The sequence below is a fragment of the Fukomys damarensis genome, unplaced genomic scaffold (assembly GCF_012274545.1).
Source record: "Fukomys damarensis isolate Sample0158 unplaced genomic scaffold, DMR_v1.0_HiC HiC_scaffold_20, whole genome shotgun sequence".
Taxonomy (NCBI): Eukaryota; Metazoa; Chordata; class Mammalia; order Rodentia; family Bathyergidae; genus Fukomys; species Fukomys damarensis.
Window position 1 is genome coordinate 11,241,193 of NW_022900932.1, and position 21,040 is coordinate 11,262,232.

The following is a 21,040-nucleotide window of genomic DNA, read 5'->3' on the forward strand; positions in this document are numbered from 1 at the left end:
AATGTAGCTCCACTTTTTATTTCCCATCACAGCTGAGGACTCAATGGTCCCGTGATGCTGCTCAAGGGCAAGATTACATCAGCTGAAGAACGAAGTAGAAAAGTCTCACCTGGGGAGGGACAAGTTCCGTATCAGCTTAACTCATCCCACCTCCTAGGGTAAGAATGCTCTCCTCACAGCCCTCATTGAAGGAGAGCCTTGTGACCCGAGCTCCACATCAGCATAAGATCCACATAGACACAGGATTACCGCTGCCCCCTTAGTCACCTGTGCCCCTTCCAACTACCGTGTGTACCCAGTAAGCACAGGCTAGCTCGGACAGCCTGTCTTTGCCCACTCTGAGGCACTGACCTCCTGGCGGCCCATCTACTTTGAAATCACACACCTCTCTACTGTCTTTTTTCTCTTTAGCCCTCGCCGTCCCCCTTCAGGCAGTCAGGATCGATCACCCTCCGATACAGTCCTCTTACTCATCAGTATTCCAAAGGCCAGCAGATCATCTGTGTATTTTCTTAAAGTGTGTGTACTTACAGCTACTACTCATCCTCAGCAAGCAAAAGGAGCAGGCAGTGGCCCCGTGTGACTGCAGCTTAGCGGGCTTGGTTCCTACACGCACCATGCCCACGTGGCCAGGCTGTGGTCCACAGTGCTTGGAGCTCTGGTGGATTCTAAACCACTTTCCTTAGCCACTCCGATTCCAGCCCGGAGCCTGCTGTTACTGGCGCTATGAGCTTCATCCTCCTCCCCTCAGCCTGGACAGTGAATGCTGTTCACAGCCCTGATGCTCCTCCTAAGGAGCGGTGAGTGGGTGGGGCGGAAACAGATGACTAAGTAATCATTATGCCCCCCTCCCAAGACGATCCAGCAGAGGCAGGAATGGGCCTCCAGGATGACACCCAGGTCGCTTGCTGAGAAATCTGGGAGGCGGTGAGCAGCGCCTGAGTGGTAGGAAGTAATTCACGACATCACTGTGGGCTCTGTCATTACTGTCACGCACTGCCCTGGATGTGGCTGGGTTTCTTTTATGAGTTTCTTGGCAAATATTTCATAGTTGCTGGTCTTAAGTACAGTTATTTGCTTTAGGATATTGCAAGGATGGATTGGGATACACTGCATTTCTGTGTCCGTACACTAGCAGACATATGGTATTACCTCTGTCAGACCAACTGTAAACACCTGGATCATGAGTGCTGCTACCTTAAAATACGAATCAATGCATCAACCAGCAGGCGTTTATTAAGTACTTGCTATAAGGGAGATGCTGTCCTAGGTGTAAAAGATGGAGAAATGAATGAAGGGTGTGATGCTGTTCTCACAGATCTTAGAAAACCACCACCTTGTTCACACTTTTAACCCTGGGCATGATTACAGTAAAGCATTATATTAACAGAGCCTTTCTGTTATTCCAATTGCTAGTTAAGAAATGCAGGGGCTGGGGATTTAGCTCAGTGGTTCTGCTGCTTGCCTCAAAGGACCCAAGTTTGACCCCGGTATTAAAAAAAAAAGAAAAAGAAATGTAAATAAAAAGTTTCTAGAAATCATTAATTTTGTTGCGGATATTTTGGACGGCTATCAAGAGCCAGGTGAGCACATGTGGGGGGTGACATCACCACTCCTGCTGGCCAGGTGCCTGGGGAGTGGCTGGTGGCGTGGCTCCTCCGGAAGGCCCTGGCCCTCTTGGGTTCTGGCAAACATCATGTCTGCGTTTATATTCAATTCGACATTGTCCTTCTGGCTGGGGGACACCGAACACGTGGAGGTTACTCTAAAAGCAGAAATGCATAAGAGACAAGGACATTAGATATATGGGCCAACCGTTCTAGACCTAGGTTCATTCAGCCGCAATTTTCCCTAGGAGGCATGGTGCGTAGGTTCTGGAAGTATCTGCATGGATGAGAACCAGTGTCGAGCATTTATTTTGGCTCCATTCAAGAGAGGGAAAAGGAGCAAAACACCATATCTGATTCCAACAGTCTCCGCTTGGATTCGACCACGTGGCACCCATGGACTGGCCTGCTGCCTTCTCTTTATCTGGCTAAAGAGGACACGGTAAACTAGGCCTTTCTTCATTTCTGGCTCCAAGGCTGCGACATCTCCCTTGTGAGCAGGGGCTGAGGTCACAAGCTCACATGTCAAAGGTGTTTAAGAGCCACCTGGAGTTGGAGGTGTGAAACACTGGCACGGTGTACTTGTGAGCATGATTTTTCAAAGACACATTTTTTTTGGTTTTGAATGAGATTTTTTTCTCCCTCACTGTGAACAAAGTGTGAATCTGTGAGGGGGCGAGGGGAAGGAGTATTGCAAAGAATGCAGTTTTTTTTAAGGATTAGGGGACTGGAAAAAGAAAAGCAACCTATTCTGTGGATGAGGGTGGGGGCAGATCTGAAGCAGATGATCAGTCCTTTTCCAGGTCTGAAGGTGGCAAGACCTAGCCAAACTCCTCAGCAGGAGACTTGGGGGAGCTGACATAATGAGCAGCAGGGTTCCCAGGGGCACACTGGACCCACCGTTAGTGTGAAGAAACATGTACTTGTCTAGAAAGGGATCCATTAGTGCTATGAGATTTCCTAAGGACCCATGGCCCAAGACAAAAATAAAATGGGACACAACCAACTGAACAAGTGCAGGCCCCTGGCATGAGCCAAAGCATGCCGGAAGTTGTTTCAGGAGCACTCGGGGAGCCCCGCCACCCCCACTCCAGCCACAGGACTCTGCTGCCAGCCAGGGATTCTAGATTTGTGGTGTCTACTGATTGCTTCCTAAAAGGAGGGAATCTAAGTGAAATTTAATTTATTAAGAACTTTTGAGGTACAATAAAAACCCCAGGGGCTAGGGACAGCTCAGTGGTAGAGTGCTTGTCTATACAAACAGCCCTGGGTTTGATCCCCAGCACCTAAAATAAAATAACACTCTGGGCTATTTGAAAATTAAAATTGGGAGTTCTAATGTTTGATTTTTGCTACTGTGGCACATAAATTCCTGTGAAGGGCAGCTTCCAGATCCCCTGATTCCCCTGCAGTGGACGTTGTGTTTAGAACACGACTTTCCAATCTGAAGGTCAATCTTTATAATCTGAAGGTCATTTCTTTTTCTGATCGCCTCATTTTACAATTTATTAAAACAACTCCAATAATTTCAATCGGTCTTTCTCTTCCTAGAATAAGGATTGTGAAATTAAATCTTTGAGATAGTGGGAATTTATTTAGACTTGTACATTTTACAAACTAAAATAACATTTCCTTAAACAATGTTCTGACTGGCGTTGAAGCAAAGTAAGATGTACAGAAAACACTGTGGGAAATTAAATGCAGTGAATAGAATCCTTAGCTAGGAAGGAAGTGCCGGGAGTGATCTTGCCTATGGAGCTGACCACAATTATTGATCTCCTCACTGATGTCATCTCATATAAACAGGCAAACTTTCCTGTGTCTTCCTGCTGGTGGGAAAATAGTTGGATGCTGAGTCAATGCTGGAGAAAACTGACATCTAACTTGGTAGACCAGGGAACTAGTATTTGAGGTCTATAAATCCTGGTGATCTTCATATTGCCCACAACATAGCAGGCAGCTGAGAACTCTGGGGAAGGGCACTCTGAGCATCCCTCATGCTGAGATTTGTAGAGCTCTTTATCACAGATGGTTAAATTCAAACAGAAGTGCAAAAGAAATTGTGGAAACATGCATATTTGTAATATATTTCCTATGTCACAGATAAAATTCCCTCCATACATTTGCCTTATGTCAACATTAAAGCACAAAACATCATGTGAATAGTCCTAAGAAATGTTTAGCTTCAACCTGTGCTCTTCCTTCACCAGTCCCCCAGGGGGGCTCTGATGTCACTCAGGCCAGTTAGAGGACCACTGATGGCTAAGAGAACAGACCCAGCCAGGAGATAAGTGATTGCAGTTCTCCAGGCCAGGGGGAGGAGTGAAGTGGAGGCTCTGCCCACTGGGGCTGGTTTTCTCTCACACCACTGCTTTCCTAGGGGATCAAGGGTATGACTTGCATCCAAAATGCATGGCTACTTTTGGACCTAGAGAAGACTTCCCCTTCTGGGAATACAAAGTCAAAGCTAAGGCCATGTTTATTTAACCTAAGCAAAAGGGTAAAATCTGGAAAGGCCAAAGAGGAGGCTGTCACACTGGCGTGACACTGCTATTTGGTCCTGGCTGGGGGATAGCAATGGGGCACAGCAAGGAGACTGGATGAAGGGCAACAGTTTCATACTCACTCCAATTCCATCCAGATCAGGCCTAAGTGCAGAAATCAGTTCTACAATGAAGGAGTCAGAGTTCACATCTGAAAGTTGGATGACATTCAAAATTCTGAAATACTTGCCTGCTTTGGTAAGGGGTCCAGAAGACGGCAATCATATTTATAAAGTATTAGTATAATATATATTTGAATTTGTAATAGAGTAAACCACCTAAAGGAAAAACATAAAATTGTTATTTATCTGTGAAAGTTGCCGAAGTATGACCATCAAAGAATATCTAGAAAGTATATATATATGTCAAAGCAAATAGACTTTTTATAATTAATCTACTATTAAAAGTAGAGTAGTCATTTATGTTTTAATTAGCACATGCTTGCAATACACAATGTCCACATTCCTTGTGTGGAGCTGGTGCATGCACACAACACATCTTCATTCCTTCCCTCAGCCCTTCCGCTCCCTTCCCCATCTCTCTGTCTCTTGATCCTGTTCCCATCCAAGTCCTTGCAGGTGCTACAAGGAACAGAGGAGACAATTCTGAGGAGTGGAGGGGAGCTGGCCAAGATGGTCCCCAAGGCAGAACCATGACCTGTCCCATGGCGTGGACTGAGAAGGAGTCCTGGGCTATGTGTGGGCCTGCAAGCTATTTATCCATGTCTGCCAGGGGTCGGTGAGGATACGAAGCCAGACAGGCCAGGAGGAGCTGTTCATGGGGGTGAACTGCCATGGGACCCCTTGGAATTATGATCCTGAAAATGCTAGAGCCAGCGATAGATTGTACTTATGGAAAAGTATAAGGCTTCTCTAAGCACACAGGAAACATTCAATAAATACTTCTATCACTGCAAGGGCATGGTAGGCACACGAGTGATATAAACAAGGCCAATGTTCATATTTAAATGAAAAGTTTAAGCATTTTGGAAATATTGTGGGTATTTCAGTTAGAAATGGTGGTTCTCAATGGCTGGGCTAGGGAGGTGGGGGAGATCTAAGCTAAAGGACACAGTTTCAGTTAGTCAGGGGTAAGTTCAAAGATCTATTCTGCATCAAGGCCTTTAATAACAATAGTGTATGTGTCAGAATTGCTAAGACAGTAGCTTCTACGTGCTCTCACCACACACACACACACATACACACACACACAGTACGCGAGGTGATGCACATGTGAAGTGGCTTGAGGTAGCCCTTCTGCAACACGTGTATATGTAACAGCACCATCAGTGTACATGGTTCTCACTTGTCAATGAAAACGAATGCATTAAAAAGAACTCCCAGGGCTCAGTAAAACAAACTTTAGCTCAGTAGTGCCAGCGCCTGACCGAGAAGTGCAAGGTCTTGAGCTTGATCCCTGGTTCCAAAAAAAAAAAAAGAATTTTCAAACAGAAAACTGTATAGTAGGAAAAAAAAATTCTATGGAAGATTAAATGAGGAAAAAAAAGAAATGATAGAAATTTTCCTTAAAAAGGGGTGAAACAATAAGAAATAATACTTACCATTTCATTAAAATAGTTTCCCATTATAAACTATAAGGCATTTCACAGACCCTATAATGTTCTTAAACATGATGACTACATTTTCCTTAAAAATAAACTATAAGACAGGCTTTTGGCCAAATACTATGTGAATTTTAAATTGGAGAGGCTTTAATATGTTTTTTTTTAGTGTTATTAGTTTGGTTATTAAATTAACATTAGCTATTAAATAGTATTAATATTCCTTTTTGTTGTTGTTTTTAGTACCAGGGATCAAACTCATGACCTCCCGCTTGCCAGGCAGGTACTGTGCCACTGAACTAAATCCCTGGCCCAAAAGAGTATTAACATGACTTTTAGTAGTAATTATAAATATTTTGATAGTGTAAAGAAAAAGTAAGCTTAATTAATAATGTGCCATAATAAAATGTGCTGAAAAATCTTATTTTCTCCAAATTTAAATATTTGAATACTCTAGTAAAATTATCTCAATTATCCACAGGCATTTTTTTAGGGGCAGGGGAAAAGAATGGCAAAAATAAAATATGGTATAATTTAGGGTTTTACTATGTTATTGAGTTTTGATGCCTAAAACACAAGAAACTTAATCTGTGACATTAAAAGCTTTTTATGTCAAAGAGAAGGGCTTCATAATTTAGAATTTTTAATAGAAGCTCTCAGAAGCTGAGCTGTGTTTTATGTTAAAAGTATTTCTTAACTTTAATGTCACAACAGTAAAAACAAGGAGGTGTATCATTTATGCCAGATTTGTTTTTTTACACTTACAAGAACATCACACATCTACAAACAAAACACATTAAAATATAAACATGTTGAAGATTCCTCAACTACTTAGTATTTGGGTATTTTTCTTATGGCTCAAGGAACGTTACACAGGCATCAAGAATACAAAACACACTGCTAAGGATGCACAGGGAGAGGGAAGGTGAGAGGGCACAGAACGACCAAAGGATGCAGTGGAGGACGGAAGGCATTCAGTTTGGCAGGAGCAAGCTGGCATGGTGGCGTGTGGAGGGGAAACCTGGAACTCTGGGCTCCTGAGTTTGGCTGGCAGGAGACAGTGCCAGTCTCTACCAGAGTGAAGCTGGCATGGTCGCGTGGAGGGGAAACCTGGAACTCTGGGCTCCTGAGTTTGGCTGGCAGGAGACAGTGCCAGTCTTAACCAGAGTGACAACCAGACATCATTATTTCAGGAACATGCCTGTCTGAAAGAGGATGGAAAAAGAGACAGCACCAAGGAGAGGGTTGGAAAACAGTAAAAATCACCTGACCTGACGCTGGGATGATGAAGATCTGGTTTCAGGGGAGGGAACAGACTGGGAAAGCCAGAAATGGGGGAAGCAGAGGACTCCCAGAGCAGAGCTGACAGAGAAGGAACACAGTTACGAGACGGTCAGGAGGAAGGCAGGGTGAGGGCCGGGGCAGTAGCGATTGCCTGTGAAGATGCTTTGATTTTGAACCTCAGTCTCTCTTAGAGAGAAAATCTCGCTTTTCCTCCTAGCAGTCATGATAGGCAATACCAGCCCAGGCTGGAAAACCACTGCTGTTGCCAGGGGCAGGCGCTGTGAATCGGGCGAGGCCAGTGCGCAGGCGCAGTTTCGCAGGCATCTCGCCTGAGAGCAGTTACTCAAGTTCAAGGGAAAGTGCTTTTCCCATAACCTCGTTCCCTTAAGAAATCTTTTAGGAAGATAAAATCAGCTTGGTGGCAGGAGGTAAATAATCTAGACCCACAGTTTCAGAACTTTATCTTGTATTGGAGTCTCCTGAAGGGTTTGTGGGAATACAGACGTCAGTCACCCCAGGTTCTGATTCAGGAGGTCTGGGGCAGGGCAAGGGAATCTCATTTTCCTACGAGTCTCCAGATACTGTTACTGTCAGTGATATGAAGACCCCATTTTTTTTTCTTTTTGGTACCGGGGATTGAACTCAGGTCCTTGCGCTTGCGAGGCAGGCCACCAAACCGCTGAGCTAAATCCCCGGCCGAAAACCACATTTTGAGACTTGCTAATCTAAAGGGATTTGACAAGCAGAAAGGAAAACTATGTTAGAAGATGTAATTTACCAAACTTTCTAATTTTAGTATACACTATCCCTATGACAAAGACTATCTCAGTGGTAGATGAAATGCCATGGGTGAGGTGTCAGAGTCTGAGCTGGGAATAATGGTAGTAGGGGCACAGTCGAGCGGGCAGGCAGATGCTCTACGGTGGATGAAGAAAGCAAGATGGAATAGAATGGGAAGAGATGAACACTGTAAATTGGAAGATAAGCAAAGGAAGAAAACAGGAAAATAGAAGAGACTAGGAAATTTTACTAGTGGGAAAAAGAGACGAGAAAGCAGATAGGAAAGGTGGGGAACCTCAGCCCTTCTCGATTTGTGATGGACACCCTCTTCTGTGTCATTGAGAACTTGGGCTCAGGCCAGGGGCCCTGTCTTCCAGAATGCAGTTCTAAGAGTGCTCTTACAGCTCCTCCTCCTAGATGGACGAGCTGTCTGTAGACCTTGGGGTACCTCCTTTCAAGTCTTCTTATTCAGGAAAAAGGACCAAGGTGACTTTTGTACCTGATGTTACATAAGGGTCTAACTTTGTTCCTTTAATTATGCACATGGAGATGCAGGCTGACCATACTGTCCCCTCGCTTTGCAAGGCCTCAGCATTCTTGCCAGAAATTACTTGCCCAGGGCCTCTATTCCCTCTTTCTGCCTATTGGTCTCTGTGCCCACACTGCACTACTATATAACTTTCTTCCCACTCCTAGTTGATGAGTGCTTTCACCAGAAAGAGTGTCGACTTTTGTGGGATACTTTTTCTGCATTTTTGTGACAATCATGAGTTTTTTTGTTTTGTTTTGTTTTTTTCTTGGCTCCTTTCTGAAAATCTGAGTCAGAAAAGAACATGTTTTGCCTACAAAATATAAACCACGCTTGAATTGCATCTTTGGTTCTTGACACACCTAAATCATGGCCACATGTGAAGTGTCCAGGTAAAACAGCTACGGAGATAGTGACTGCAACTTTGCACAGGTTTCTGTGTTTCTCTGAGCAAGTCACAACTCCTCAGCCAAGCTGTAAGAGAGCAGCATGGCTGAAAATTAACAGGGGAACCAGCAGCCTGGCACTGGCTCGGATTCACCCCTTCCCCTTCCTCCCTCCTATGCCTGACCTCTTCCTTCTCAGACACTCTGAAAGACAGATGCACCCTTACTGACGTGATAAAAAGAAAAAAACAATTACACAAGTACATATGCTCATTTAATCACACCTACCAGCTGGAGTTGTGGAGCTACATCTGCTAATGTAACATGCGCCTTGGAATAGATAGGATTTTCAGTTAGTTGCTCATTTCTCAAAAACAATTAGTTATTTCTAAGTCTAAAAGGGAGAAAGCTGCAGATAATACCCCTCAAATATAAGACAGTTCAAAGATTATTTACTGGATAAGGCACAACCATTAAAATGACATTAGCACAAATGTATGGGGATGAATGTGCTCAGAGGTGCACAAATCCAAGCACACAGTGGTCTTGGCATCAACAGATAGGTGCACCACTGCATTCCTATGGGATATTTTGAGTTCTTTCCTTCCTTCAAGTCTGGTACCGTGGTACCACAGTGATTCCCATCGGGTCCCCGCCTCTGGGCCCCTCTCCCCTCCTGATGGCAGTTTTCTGTGCCACTGAGCCACAGGGTGCTTCCACGGGCATCTGTTACTCAGTGGTCGTCCGCCTTTGTGTGGCTGGCTATCTCCATGTCCCCACCTGCCAGATCACCTAGTGTCTTGCTGTCTCTACACTTCTAAGGAAGTGGCTTGAGTTGGAATACAAGCTCCTTGAGAGAGGCCTTCATCTGGTTTTTTCTGGGGTGACTCTCAGCACTCTACCCGGACACAGTCTACATTCATTATGTAGTTATTGAATGGCAGAGGAATCATATTACACTGGGTGCCTGAGATTTTTTTTTTAGTAGAATGAGAAAAGCTTCACCAGTCTAGTATTAGCTGTGCCTATGCTTTTGATTAATCTTCCAACAGCAGTGTGATTTTCCTTAGAAATTCAATATCCACTTTGTAGCCTATCATTGCCCTTGGTACTTGAAGAACTCCACCACACACATAGAGTTATAGTTCTAGTCCTGGGAAATCCATGCTTCATTTCTACTTTCTACATACTGCAGCCTGACTCCTATTACATCTTCTTCTCATCAGAGCACGCTGTTCTTCATACACCAATTCATCTTGCCAAGATCACAGTGTTTGTTTTTCACTGGAATTCAACCCACATCAGTTCACACAAGGGTATCCACACTTGCAAGGGTGGGAAGCAGTGGTTGTTGACTTTAGTAGGCCTTCTGGGAGGGGGCACAGAAAGCACATCCCCCTGTGCCCAGAAAGCCAGCTCTCAGAGATGCCTCTGAAGTCCTCTAACACTGGAACCCCCTATTTTCTACCCCTCCGTTGAAAACCCAGGTGAGACCGTCCACTACAAGGAGACTGCATTTTTCATACTACTTTGCAGAAGTCTGGTTGTTCACAGGGCTTTCTCCTGATTGTTTTTCTGGAAACCTCTAGATGTTTCCAGTAGTAGAATTCCCTGAAGACTTCTCTTCCTGTGCTGCTTGGTAGTGCCCAGTGTGGGGATCCTCCTGCAGACCTCTTTGTGGAGTGGCCGCGGTTACTGCGAGGAACTCCAGTTCTCCCATCCTGACTTCTAGTTGGCAGCTCACAGCAGCCACAGAGCTCATGCAGGGAAATCAGTGAAGCCCTCCATGAGCACTCCTGAGCAGGAGCGACCTGCATGGCACTTTACAGCCTAAACCAAGAGGTGCCAGCTGCGTGCGTTCATCACAAGCATGGTTGCCGTTGGCTATGACACAGGCAGCTGTCTCTAACTCGCTGAGTTTTTGGTACATGAGAAAGCAAGCTGGCTCGTGGTACCTCAATTAGGAATGGGTGCAATTTTCTGGTGTTTATCCTAAGGATTTGTGGGATTAAATTTCTAGTGGAAAGATCTATCTTGGTATCCACTGTCTACATGAAGTCATTTGCTCTTCTGAACAATTGTTAGTTTATCTCTTTAAAAACAAAACACTTTATGAGTTGGCTATTTAAAATGAAAGCCCGGAAACTTAACCGAAAACTAGACTCAGTGAGGTTTTTAATAGGTTAGGCATTTTCAGCATTAGTGCTCTACCTATAGATTTCTCTTTTATGGCAGTGGTGGTGAAACTATAGCACACATGTTATTGTGTTTTTCTTTTAAGACAAAAAAATGTTAATGCAGAATTGTGTTTTCTAAGCTAAAAAGTATTCAGGTTTAATTGTAGTATTGTCACTTTGCGATAAAGGAGTAGGTTTTGGGTTGCAGTTTGGCCCTTAATTCCTAAGAAATCCACCATCGCTGTTATATGGTATCATTTTGCCATTCAGACTCAGTTTTCCCAAAGAAAGCTTAATACCTTAGCTCTAAACTTGCTCCACTTCTAATTTGTTCATTCTCACCATCTCTTCCAGCCCTTTAAATTCAAAGCCACAGTCCGCCTTGTGTCCTTATCCTTACTTGATCCCTATAGCTAACTACCTTTGAAATCTGCAGATCTTACCATGCCACGTCTCCTGCATAGAATGTTAACATAACCATGTAATTGAAGCCATGCCCCTCATAGATCCACTCTACCCAAACCATTTTGTGCTTTGTTGGTGTTTTGCGAGCTGTGTACAAATTCCTAATGTAGGTGCTAAAGACCTGGCTAACTGGGCCAATTCCCACTTCTGGTCTTACTCCTCACCGCCCTCTGTCATCTGGCTCCAGTAACTGTCAAACCATAAATGCCTCAGCCACATACTTTGGTGCTTAATGATCCTCTGCTCACTCATTTTGTTTCCACAACCTGCAAGTCTCTTAGCTAACTCTTCAAAGGCCATGCGGTCTAAGGTTACCCTGACCTGTCCAGAGTCCGCAGTGTGGAGCTCAGCCATCTCCCATCCTGCACTCCTGGTGGATCCAGATGGACTCCACATCCTCCTGACCCCATTACATGGTCAAGTCACGTCTTACAGCCACGGCCCCTATGGTGCAAAGGGCACTGTCTTGCATATGGAGCTCAGGACACTCTGAAAATACATAGTTTATTGAAGGAGACCAGCTTAAAACTACACTGAGCAGGCTTTAGATACTATTGATTGGGCTTATGAACTCGGCTATTTATTAAAACTATGAGTCACTCCAAGGCCTAAGTGTGAAGTGCTAAATGAGCCTCTGGCTGGTGTCTGGTGATAGACTTCCCTATGCCAAGGGTCACAACTGAGGTCTCAATGATCAATGAGGTTGTGACGTCTCTGACAGCAAGGAAACACTGCAGCTAAGGAATTATGACTCTGTGACACCATTCTCCAAGATCAAATGTTAGCTAAGTTAACACAGGTGGCTTGTCAGCTATGACCTGCGTGATAACACAGGTGCCTTCTTAACTGTGACCTGTCCTTCACTAGAATACACCGTTATTCCCCTTCTGCAGCCTGGCTCATTGGTGAACTAGTTCTGCTATACCCTACATCTGCCTTTACACCTACCTTGATACAATGTACAATCATACTAGCAAATCCAGAGATCTTCATCTTAGCCAGGAGAGTGAAGATCAATTCCTAGCTCTCAAGCAATAAGCTGCCGTTCATTAGTCTTTTCTCCTTGTTCTTTGTATATTATTTTTTCATCCCCTACTATATTGGGCGATCAGGCATCATCTGATAACTAACTGGCAGTTGGGTGGGCTATCAACCCGACAGTTTTTGTACAAATAGGATAACTACTGAAGGAGTCTCGATGCCATGGTTCCCTTTATTGTACCCACTGCTTTCCAACGCAAGCAAATATCTTTCAGTCCCAGAACTGTGGCAGGAGGTAGGAACAGCAGTCATCAGGCAAACTGGCCACTGGCCCATGCTGGATGTGCCACAACAAAACTGCTCAGTGCCTGGTTTAAAGCACTTCAAGACCAATGGCAAAGGCAGCTGTAATAAACTCTTTAGTTACTATGAGATATTTATGACAAGGATCCTGAAAAAAATACTTTCAGTTTTTGGAGAAGCTATTCTTAAGACACTGATACTAAGCAGGAGACAAAAACAATAAATTTGTAATTGGCTAAAACTGCCTTTCTATAGGACAAGTGACAGAGGTAGGATGAACATGATGGTCATTGTTGCTGTTGGTTAAATTTAAGCCCCCAAAGTATCTGACACTCCATCACAGCAATCAACTTCTCACTATGGAAGAAAAGTCTCTCCTTATAGTGTGATTGGCCAGTTAATGACCCAGCCTAGGACAAATAAGTTGTCTCCAGGGAAACCCCAGGCACCAATTTGCCTGGGCTCAGGTTTCTAGCATTGTTTCTAAAAAAGGAGGTTAGAATTTTCATGGTTGGCTTAAGACTAATGAGAACCATTTGGGAAGAGATGGACATTACTAAAAACACATAAAAGAGGAACAGAATGGATGTTGTAGAGTAGCAGTTATATATACTAACAGAGATTACTGTACTGTTCAAACTGTAAGCACGATTGACTTTTTAAATTCAGAAATTGCAATTTTGGAGATACAAGATTGAATGGACTTCTGTGTTTACAGAGTGAGATGTTTCAAAGAAGTAAATTCTGGAAAGCTGGAGACCACTGTGGTCTTCCTCAGTCCCTGATCCGTGTGTGTGGGGGTGCATGTGCAAAATTGCTTTCCTGCTTGGGTAAGTGACAAAAGCATAATTTTCCTGAAACAAACATTTATACCAGAACAATATATCACACTGAAGGGGAGTCCGCAGGGCCAGGTGAAGTATAAAAGGCATCAAGGGAGAGGTTTTGCAAAAGCAAACGAACCCTGTAAAGAAAAACTAAGTTGCTGCTGTTCTCCACACGAATGATGTCTGAAGACTCCAGTAAGCATCCATGACAGATGCTCTATGTAGTTGAAGAAATACTAATCTGTCTGTGCATAAAGAAAGTAGCACTCACAGCACTGCACACCACCCTGGAAGTCGGATCCTTGAGCCCTGCTCCTCTGGCATCTACCAGTGTCACTTTTACTCTATCAGAAACCACAACACAAAGTCTGACAAATACGTCACCCGGCACCCCAACCAACAGTTAACCGTGCTCTCTTACTTTCCCTGGAGTCTGATGACCAGGCAAAGAGGGGCCAAGCCAGAGCACACTGCTCCAGCTGTCAGTTTGCAAACTCTGGACCATGTGGCCCCTGGGCCTCACTGACCTTCCAGGACACTGGAACTTCCCGGCTCCAAATGCCATGTAGCCTTCCAAGAATGCGTGCTTCTCTAAATTTGCCTCTTTCCAACGTTCCTGTGGGAAGAAAACATTTTTCCCCCAAATCAGTCTTATATAAATAAGCTTCACTTTATTTCTCTAGGCTAAAAATGACCTTGGACAGCTAATCCTTGCACACAGAATTGCAGGGTTGTTGGTAATTTTTTCCAACCTGTTATTAATATCAGACACAATTGTGTTTTTGGAACGTGAACTTTGTAAATAAAAGGTTTAAAAGGAATCGTGTTAAGTGGTAAATGTAAATGATAATGTAAATCAACCACAGAATGGACCTAAGAAGAAGAAGGATATTTATAATAAGGTCTCAGGCTCTGTCACAGAATTGCTCTTGGTAATAAATTTAATATTAACACACTAGCAGCCACCCTGTGGAAGAGAGCATGGTGTGCAGAATGGATGTATCCACAGTTTTGCTGGATGTTTCATCTAAGTGCAGAAAATGAACTGAATGTGTGCCTAAGACTGTTCAGCCTTGGACCCCTAAATCATAAGAAATGGCAGATCAGTGTTTTAATTTGCTTTATTTTTATTTTGTGTATGCCTTGGAAGCCAGTAACCGAAACAACTACCTACCAAATATGAAATAAGTCTTCTTTCAGGGTCAGGTGTTTTTACTTAACACATATTTCTGGTTCCCGATAAAAATTTATTTTAAGGTAGTGGGTGCTCATTTCAAAATTTTTTCTATCTGATCTGAGAATATTGCTCCCTCTATATTGCAAATCTCATTGACTTTATAGTTAACTTTTTGCACAGTTACCAGGTAAATATCATGTAGTCTTAGATAATTTATGAATTCACACTCTTGGCAAAACAAAGAAATTAAAATCAAAGAATAATGTATATTGAAGCATATCACTTACGGGTCTAAATGATTCTGGATCAGGAAAATACTCTGGATTTCTATGTAGCCAAAATGGAGACAACATCAACAAGTCACCGGCTGGAACTGTGTAATTCTATGGTTTAAAAAAAGTTAGTTTTTAAAATCTGCTTTGAAAAGTATTTGGGTCATTAAAAATAATGCCACAACGATATTATGGCAAAGATATAAATATTTTCAAATTGATGGTGAGGAAAAAAATCTAACTTTCCCAGACACATCATCTCTATTATCCAACTTAGGCAATGACTGATTTAAAATTCTGATTATTTCTCACATGTTTACAAGTCTGCTAACACAGACGGAAACATTAGACAAATGTCAGATTTTATAAACTAGTTTAGGTCGACTCTAGTGCAGCTTCTGATGTTTAAGGCTGACCTTTGTGGCAAGTGTTCTTGACAGAAACCATGATGTATCTCTGTGTTGTGGGAGAGAAACATCAGACTTACAGATGGGGACAACAGCCAGAGTAGCACTGAAGACATGCGCAGTGCCATCCTGTCCCTGGGCACACTGACAGGAGTGTCAGGGAAGGGGCAGTAGATTCCTCGTTTTTGTTTTGGATTATTTTTCTTTAATTGCTTGGGAAGACTGATGAAAAGGTAGATGTGGACATTTATTCAGCTGGGTTTGTGTTTGGAGGTCATGGAGCATATGGGACTGAGGATACGCACATGCTTCCTCCAAGGCTATCCTCACAATTCACTGATAAGAGGTTTTCATGATCTGTACACATTATACCAAGAACTAACAATGGTTTCATTGAGTCTCCCTTTCATCACCATATCCAGGAACCACAGAACAAGATTTCCCAAGTTTTGTGATCACCAGGTAGCCCCCAACCTCCCTGAGTGAGGTATTTGAGGTCCCTCCCATGCCATTTATCATAAGCCATGTCTATTTTACTCTGCACAATTTTGGCATGTCCATGATTATTGAAAAATACTTCAAATCTATATATCCAAAAAGATACACCTTACAACTAAAACTAGGCCTTTGTTTGATAGGAGAGTGTGGAGTATGGCGGGGGGGTCATCATCTTTTAAGACAGGTGAAGCCCTGTTGTCTCCAGTGGGACCAAACACTGCTTGAGGCTGGGTGATTTTGGTACCAGCAATGCTGCAGAGCCAGATCCCAAACTGGGAAGAGTGAGGCTCTGGCTGGTGCCCTCTGGCCATTTTCAAAAGGGGAGACCTGTGAGATCTCAATTCTAACTGTTTATTTCATCTCTGCGGGAACTGAGGCTGGAGGAGTCATGCTGACTCTACAGCAGCCACAGAGGTCCCTAATGTGTGTGGGACGTAGGCTGGGGTGGCCCTGACAGGATTTCAGCAGGAACAACCTCCTCTTTACCTTCTGTTGACCTGTGATCATGACTTGGAGTCTGCTGATTGCTGCAGCCTGAAAAGCAGGCTAGTAGAGAAGAGGAGGCTTCAAACAGGTCCTTAGGTACAGAATCCACATTAGCAAGAGGGAGGAGGTAAGAAAGAGGCTCCTATTGCAGCAACAACTACCAGGCTGATGAAGGGCAGAGAAGAATGTCTGATCTGACCTCATCAAAGAAACACTTGGGGCAGGCAGACTCCACGCCCAAGCTATGGAGATGCCTTCTTGGTTTATGTAACAAATGAAGAGAAAGCTCACAAGGAAACATGTCAAGATGGTCCTCTCCATACCTCAAAGAGCTAGGAATAGAGGTTCCATTTGACCCAACCATCCCTCTTCTGGGTATCTTTCCAAAAGAAGTAAAAGAATCTATCACAGGGATATATGCGCACCTATGTTTATAGTGGCACAGTTTGTAATAGCTGACACTTGGAAACAGCCCATTTGCCCATCAGTTGGAGACTGGAGAAAGAAGATGTGGTTTATCTATAAAATAGAATACTACTCAGCCATACAGAATGAGAAATTAAGAGTCATTCATAGGAAAATGGATACATATTGAGGATATACTCCTCAGTGAAATAAGTAAGTCACACATGTATAAATACTGAATAGTTTCTCTGGTGTGAAAAACTATAAGGGTACATATACTCCTAATGATATAATTGACAATGTGAAATAGGAAGAAAAGGGCTAAAGGTGTAGGGAAAGTGGGAAGGGTAGGGGAAAGGAAATAAGGGGAAAGAAAAACATATGAGAAAATGAAAAAATGGAAATAAAGTATTTGTAAATAGGGAAGGGAGGAGGGGGTGAAGGGAGGGCAGCGGTAAGGGGAAAAAATGAGAACCAAGACCTGTCATGTAGAGGTACAAGATCCCAATGATGAATGTAACTGTACTGTATACCTAAAATGTACCAATAAACTCAATGAGAGGAAAAAAAAAAAAAAGATGGTCCTCTCCGGAAGAGCACAGCAAAGGCAGGACTTCCTGTTGTCACTCAAGAAGGGTAGCAAGAGCCAAAAGTGGGTACCAGAAATGCGGTGTCTTGAAGAGAACAGGGAAGTCCTACAAAGGCAAAGGTGAGACAAAGGGGAAGCAAGGAGAGAAAGGGATCGGAGTGTTTATGAGACGGGGACAGTAAAAGTATAGAACGATAGACCACGGTCTCTCATGAACTTAGAAGAGTTCCTCAACAAAATGTCAAAACAAATCCAACAACTTAGAAAAAGAACCATATGCCATGATCAAGCGCGGCCAATTCAGCATTGAAGCATCAGTAAATGCAATCAACCACATCAATAAACTAAACAAGAAAAAACATGATTACATCAAACAATGTAAAAACGCACTGGAGACAATCCAACACCTCTTCACGATAAAATTCTCCGCAAAATAGAAACACAGCAATTTTTTTTAACTTGATAAAGAATATCAACAAAAAAAATCTACATACTTAGCATCATAGTTAATGGTGAAAATGGACATGGTTTTTTTCTTTAAGATGAGAAACAAAGCAGTACTTTGTCAACACAAGCAGTCAACGCTAATGCAGAGCCATCCGTCAAGGCCGCAGTGCAATGAAGTATGAAAAAGAAATAAAAGGCACACAGATCACAAAGTAAAACATAAAAATACTGTCTGCATTAAAAATCCCAAGCAATCTACACAGTCCCAGAGACAAGTAAGTTTGAAAAAGTTGCAGATACACATCAGCACACAAAATCACCTGTATTTCTATGAACAAATAATGCACAATTGAAAAACCAAAATTTAAAAATGCCATTTTCAGAAGTTCCAAAATGAATGAAATATTTAGATATAAGCCTTAAAAAACACCTATAGGATCTTTATGCCCACTGACTGATAAAAAGGCTAAAATTCATCTAATTATCTACTAACCAGAACACAAAAGGGGTTTAAGAAAAATTCAATTAAAAGTTATAGTAGGGCTGGGGATTTAGCTCAGTGGTTCTGCTGCCTGACTCACAAACACAAGGACCCTAGTTCGATCCCTGGTACCCCCAAAAAAGTTATAGTAACAATCAGGGAAATGAAAATATTGCCCTACTTAACTATAAGTAGACTATTTCCCAAAGCATATGCTTTAATACTCATAATTTGAGGTAATAATTGGACTAATTAGAAGCAAAACCTGTCAATATATCACTAAAACTCAATGGTGTAATTTATGTAGGATTTGTTAAATAAACTTTATCATCATTGGAAGGAGAAGTGACTTTGGGACACAATTTGAATTTTTATCTCTTGTGTGTTCTACTGTAAAATTTTCTTTGTCTGAATCCAAGCACTCAAGCTGTGTACAAAAAGGTAAACAAAAGTGGAAGACTAAATGATCTCTCTAGATAATGCAGGCCCTAAATCAACTCATTCTAAAATTTAAAAAAATTGTGCTGCCTGAGGTACTTACAGCCATATCACCCTGAATGTACCCGATCTCATCTGATGTATTCACAAATATTTACCAGAAAGTCTGCCACATGCACAGACCCTTTCCTGCTGCACTTGAGAATTTTCTCCAACTTGTACACAGAAAGGGCCTCTCTTTCACACTCAGTTGCTGACTCTGCTTCTGGGTGACATTATTCATGACATTTCTACCCATCACCACATCTGTAACTTCTTTTTTTTTTTTTGGTACCAAGGGCAGGCCCCTGAATCGCTGAGCTAAATCCCCGGCCCCTCCACACCTGTAACTTCTGACCTGACACTGTCTTCCAGTTACTCCAAAGAGCTTTCTTTAAATCCTGAATTCCTTAGTCTCTTGCTGCTCATAAATTCCTATGGGTTGTGTCAGTAGAGAAGAGATCATCTAATCCACCTGCTTGATTTAAACACTTGATTTAATCACTAGTTTTGATGGAAGGCTTAGACGGACAAAATGATTAAAGAAGGGTTACAGTTTAGCTAAAAGATTTACCAACAGATTAAATTTCTCTATTAATGAAATTGTGCTACACAACCTATAGTTAGCTGTCCAGGGTTACTCAGTACATAATGGAATTATATAATCATGTATGATCTCCAAATTCCAATGACCTTTTTCACAAAAATAGAAAAAATCCTAATATTTATATGGAAGTACAAATGACCTTGAAAAGCCCAAGTAAACTGGATGAAAATGAACAAAGTGGGAGGCATCACACTATTTGACTTCAATATACTATAAAACTATAGTAATCAATACATTATGGTACTGGCATAAAAAGACACATAGAACAATGGAACTGAACAGAGAGCCCGGAAATAAATCTAAACATTTACATTGAACTAATTTTTGACAAAGGTGCCAAGAACACTGCCTTAGTTACTGTTCTCTCATTCTGAGACAAAATGCCCAGCACCCTTAAAGAGGGAAAAGTTTATTTGGCTTCCGGTTTATAGAGGTTTCAGTTCATAATTGGCTGGCTCCAAAGAAGCGATGTCAAACAGGCATCACAGAAGAGAAACAAGATGGCACACAGAAGGTAGCAAAGGCAACAAGGGACTTTAACAGTGTCTTTCTGCTCCTTTTATCTTATTCAGACTACTGGGATTAGGGTGGTGCCAAACCAATCACTCGTGCAGTGGTTTAATAATCACACTCCCTTAATCCTAGAACACACATTCTAGATTTAGCTGCCTTCAAAAAAGACTATACGGCTTTGGGGGGATATCTAGACATAAGCCACAACAAACACCAAATGGGGAAAGAAGAGTGTCTTTAATAAATGGTGCTGGGAAAACTGAACACCTATATGCAGAAGAAAGAAGTTAGATACTTCGATTATGCCATCTAAAATAACTCAACATGGATTAAACCTAAGTCCTGTAATACTACTGTAATAAAACAGAGAGAAAGCTCCCTGATGCTGCTCTGGACAATGAGATTTTTAGATAAGCACAAAAAATTGCAGAGCAACAAAAATAAAAATGGAATTACATTAAACTAAAAAGCTTCCATACAGCCAAAGAAATATTAAACAGAATGAAGACAAACTATGGGATGGGAGAATACATTTTCAAACCATGCATGTAATAAGGGGTTAATATCACAAATATATAGGGCCAGGGATTTAGCTCAGTGGTTCTGCCGCCTGCCTCACAAGCACAAGGATCCGAGTTTGATCCCCAGTACCCCCCCAAATAAATAAAATAAAAATAAATCCAAGAACTAAATAGGAAACAAATAATTAAAAATAGGCAAAGGATCTAAATAGATATTTCCCAAAGAAGTCATACAAATGGTGCTAGGTATATGAAAAACGCTCGGCATCACTAATCATCAGGAAAATACAAATCAAAACCACCAAGAGGTAATGCTTCACACTAGTCAGGATTTCTGTTACCAAAAAGACAAATGATAAGGGTCAGAGAAGGAATTCTGCCTGGCACAGTATTGGCTTGGGATGTAAATTAATATAGCCATAGTGGAAAATTCTATGGAAATTACTCAAACAGCTATCCCACTACTGAATACATACTCAAAGGACATGGAATTAGTATGCCAAAGGGATATGTACTGCAGTTTATTGCAGCATTCTTTATAATAGACATGATATGACCTATGCCCATCAACAAATGAATAAAGTAAACAACACACACACATACACACACACACACACTACTATTTAGCCTTTTAAAAGAAGCAAATCCTGTCATTTGCAAAAATGTGATTCAACATGGGAGATATTATGTTAAGTAAAAAAAGCCAACACTACATTA

General features: G+C 42.2%; 1 protein-coding gene across 1 annotated transcript in view; it reads right to left on the reverse strand.

The window, feature by feature from the left end:
- Positions 1-1,119: 1,119 nt before the first annotated feature.
- LOC104857735 (24-hydroxycholesterol 7-alpha-hydroxylase) overlaps positions 1,120-21,040 on the reverse strand; it is a 53,980-nt gene continuing 34,059 nt past the window's right edge. Inside the window, exons 9-12 of the mRNA XM_010617812.3 lie at positions 14,908-15,003; positions 13,971-14,059; positions 4,341-4,428; positions 1,120-1,765 (exon numbers count right to left, since the gene is read on the reverse strand). Of these exons, the coding sequence (XP_010616114.3) occupies positions 1,607-1,765; positions 4,341-4,428; positions 13,971-14,059; positions 14,908-15,003 (432 nt within the window). The 3' untranslated portion in view covers positions 1,120-1,606. The remainder of the gene's footprint in view (positions 1,766-4,340; positions 4,429-13,970; positions 14,060-14,907; positions 15,004-21,040) is intronic.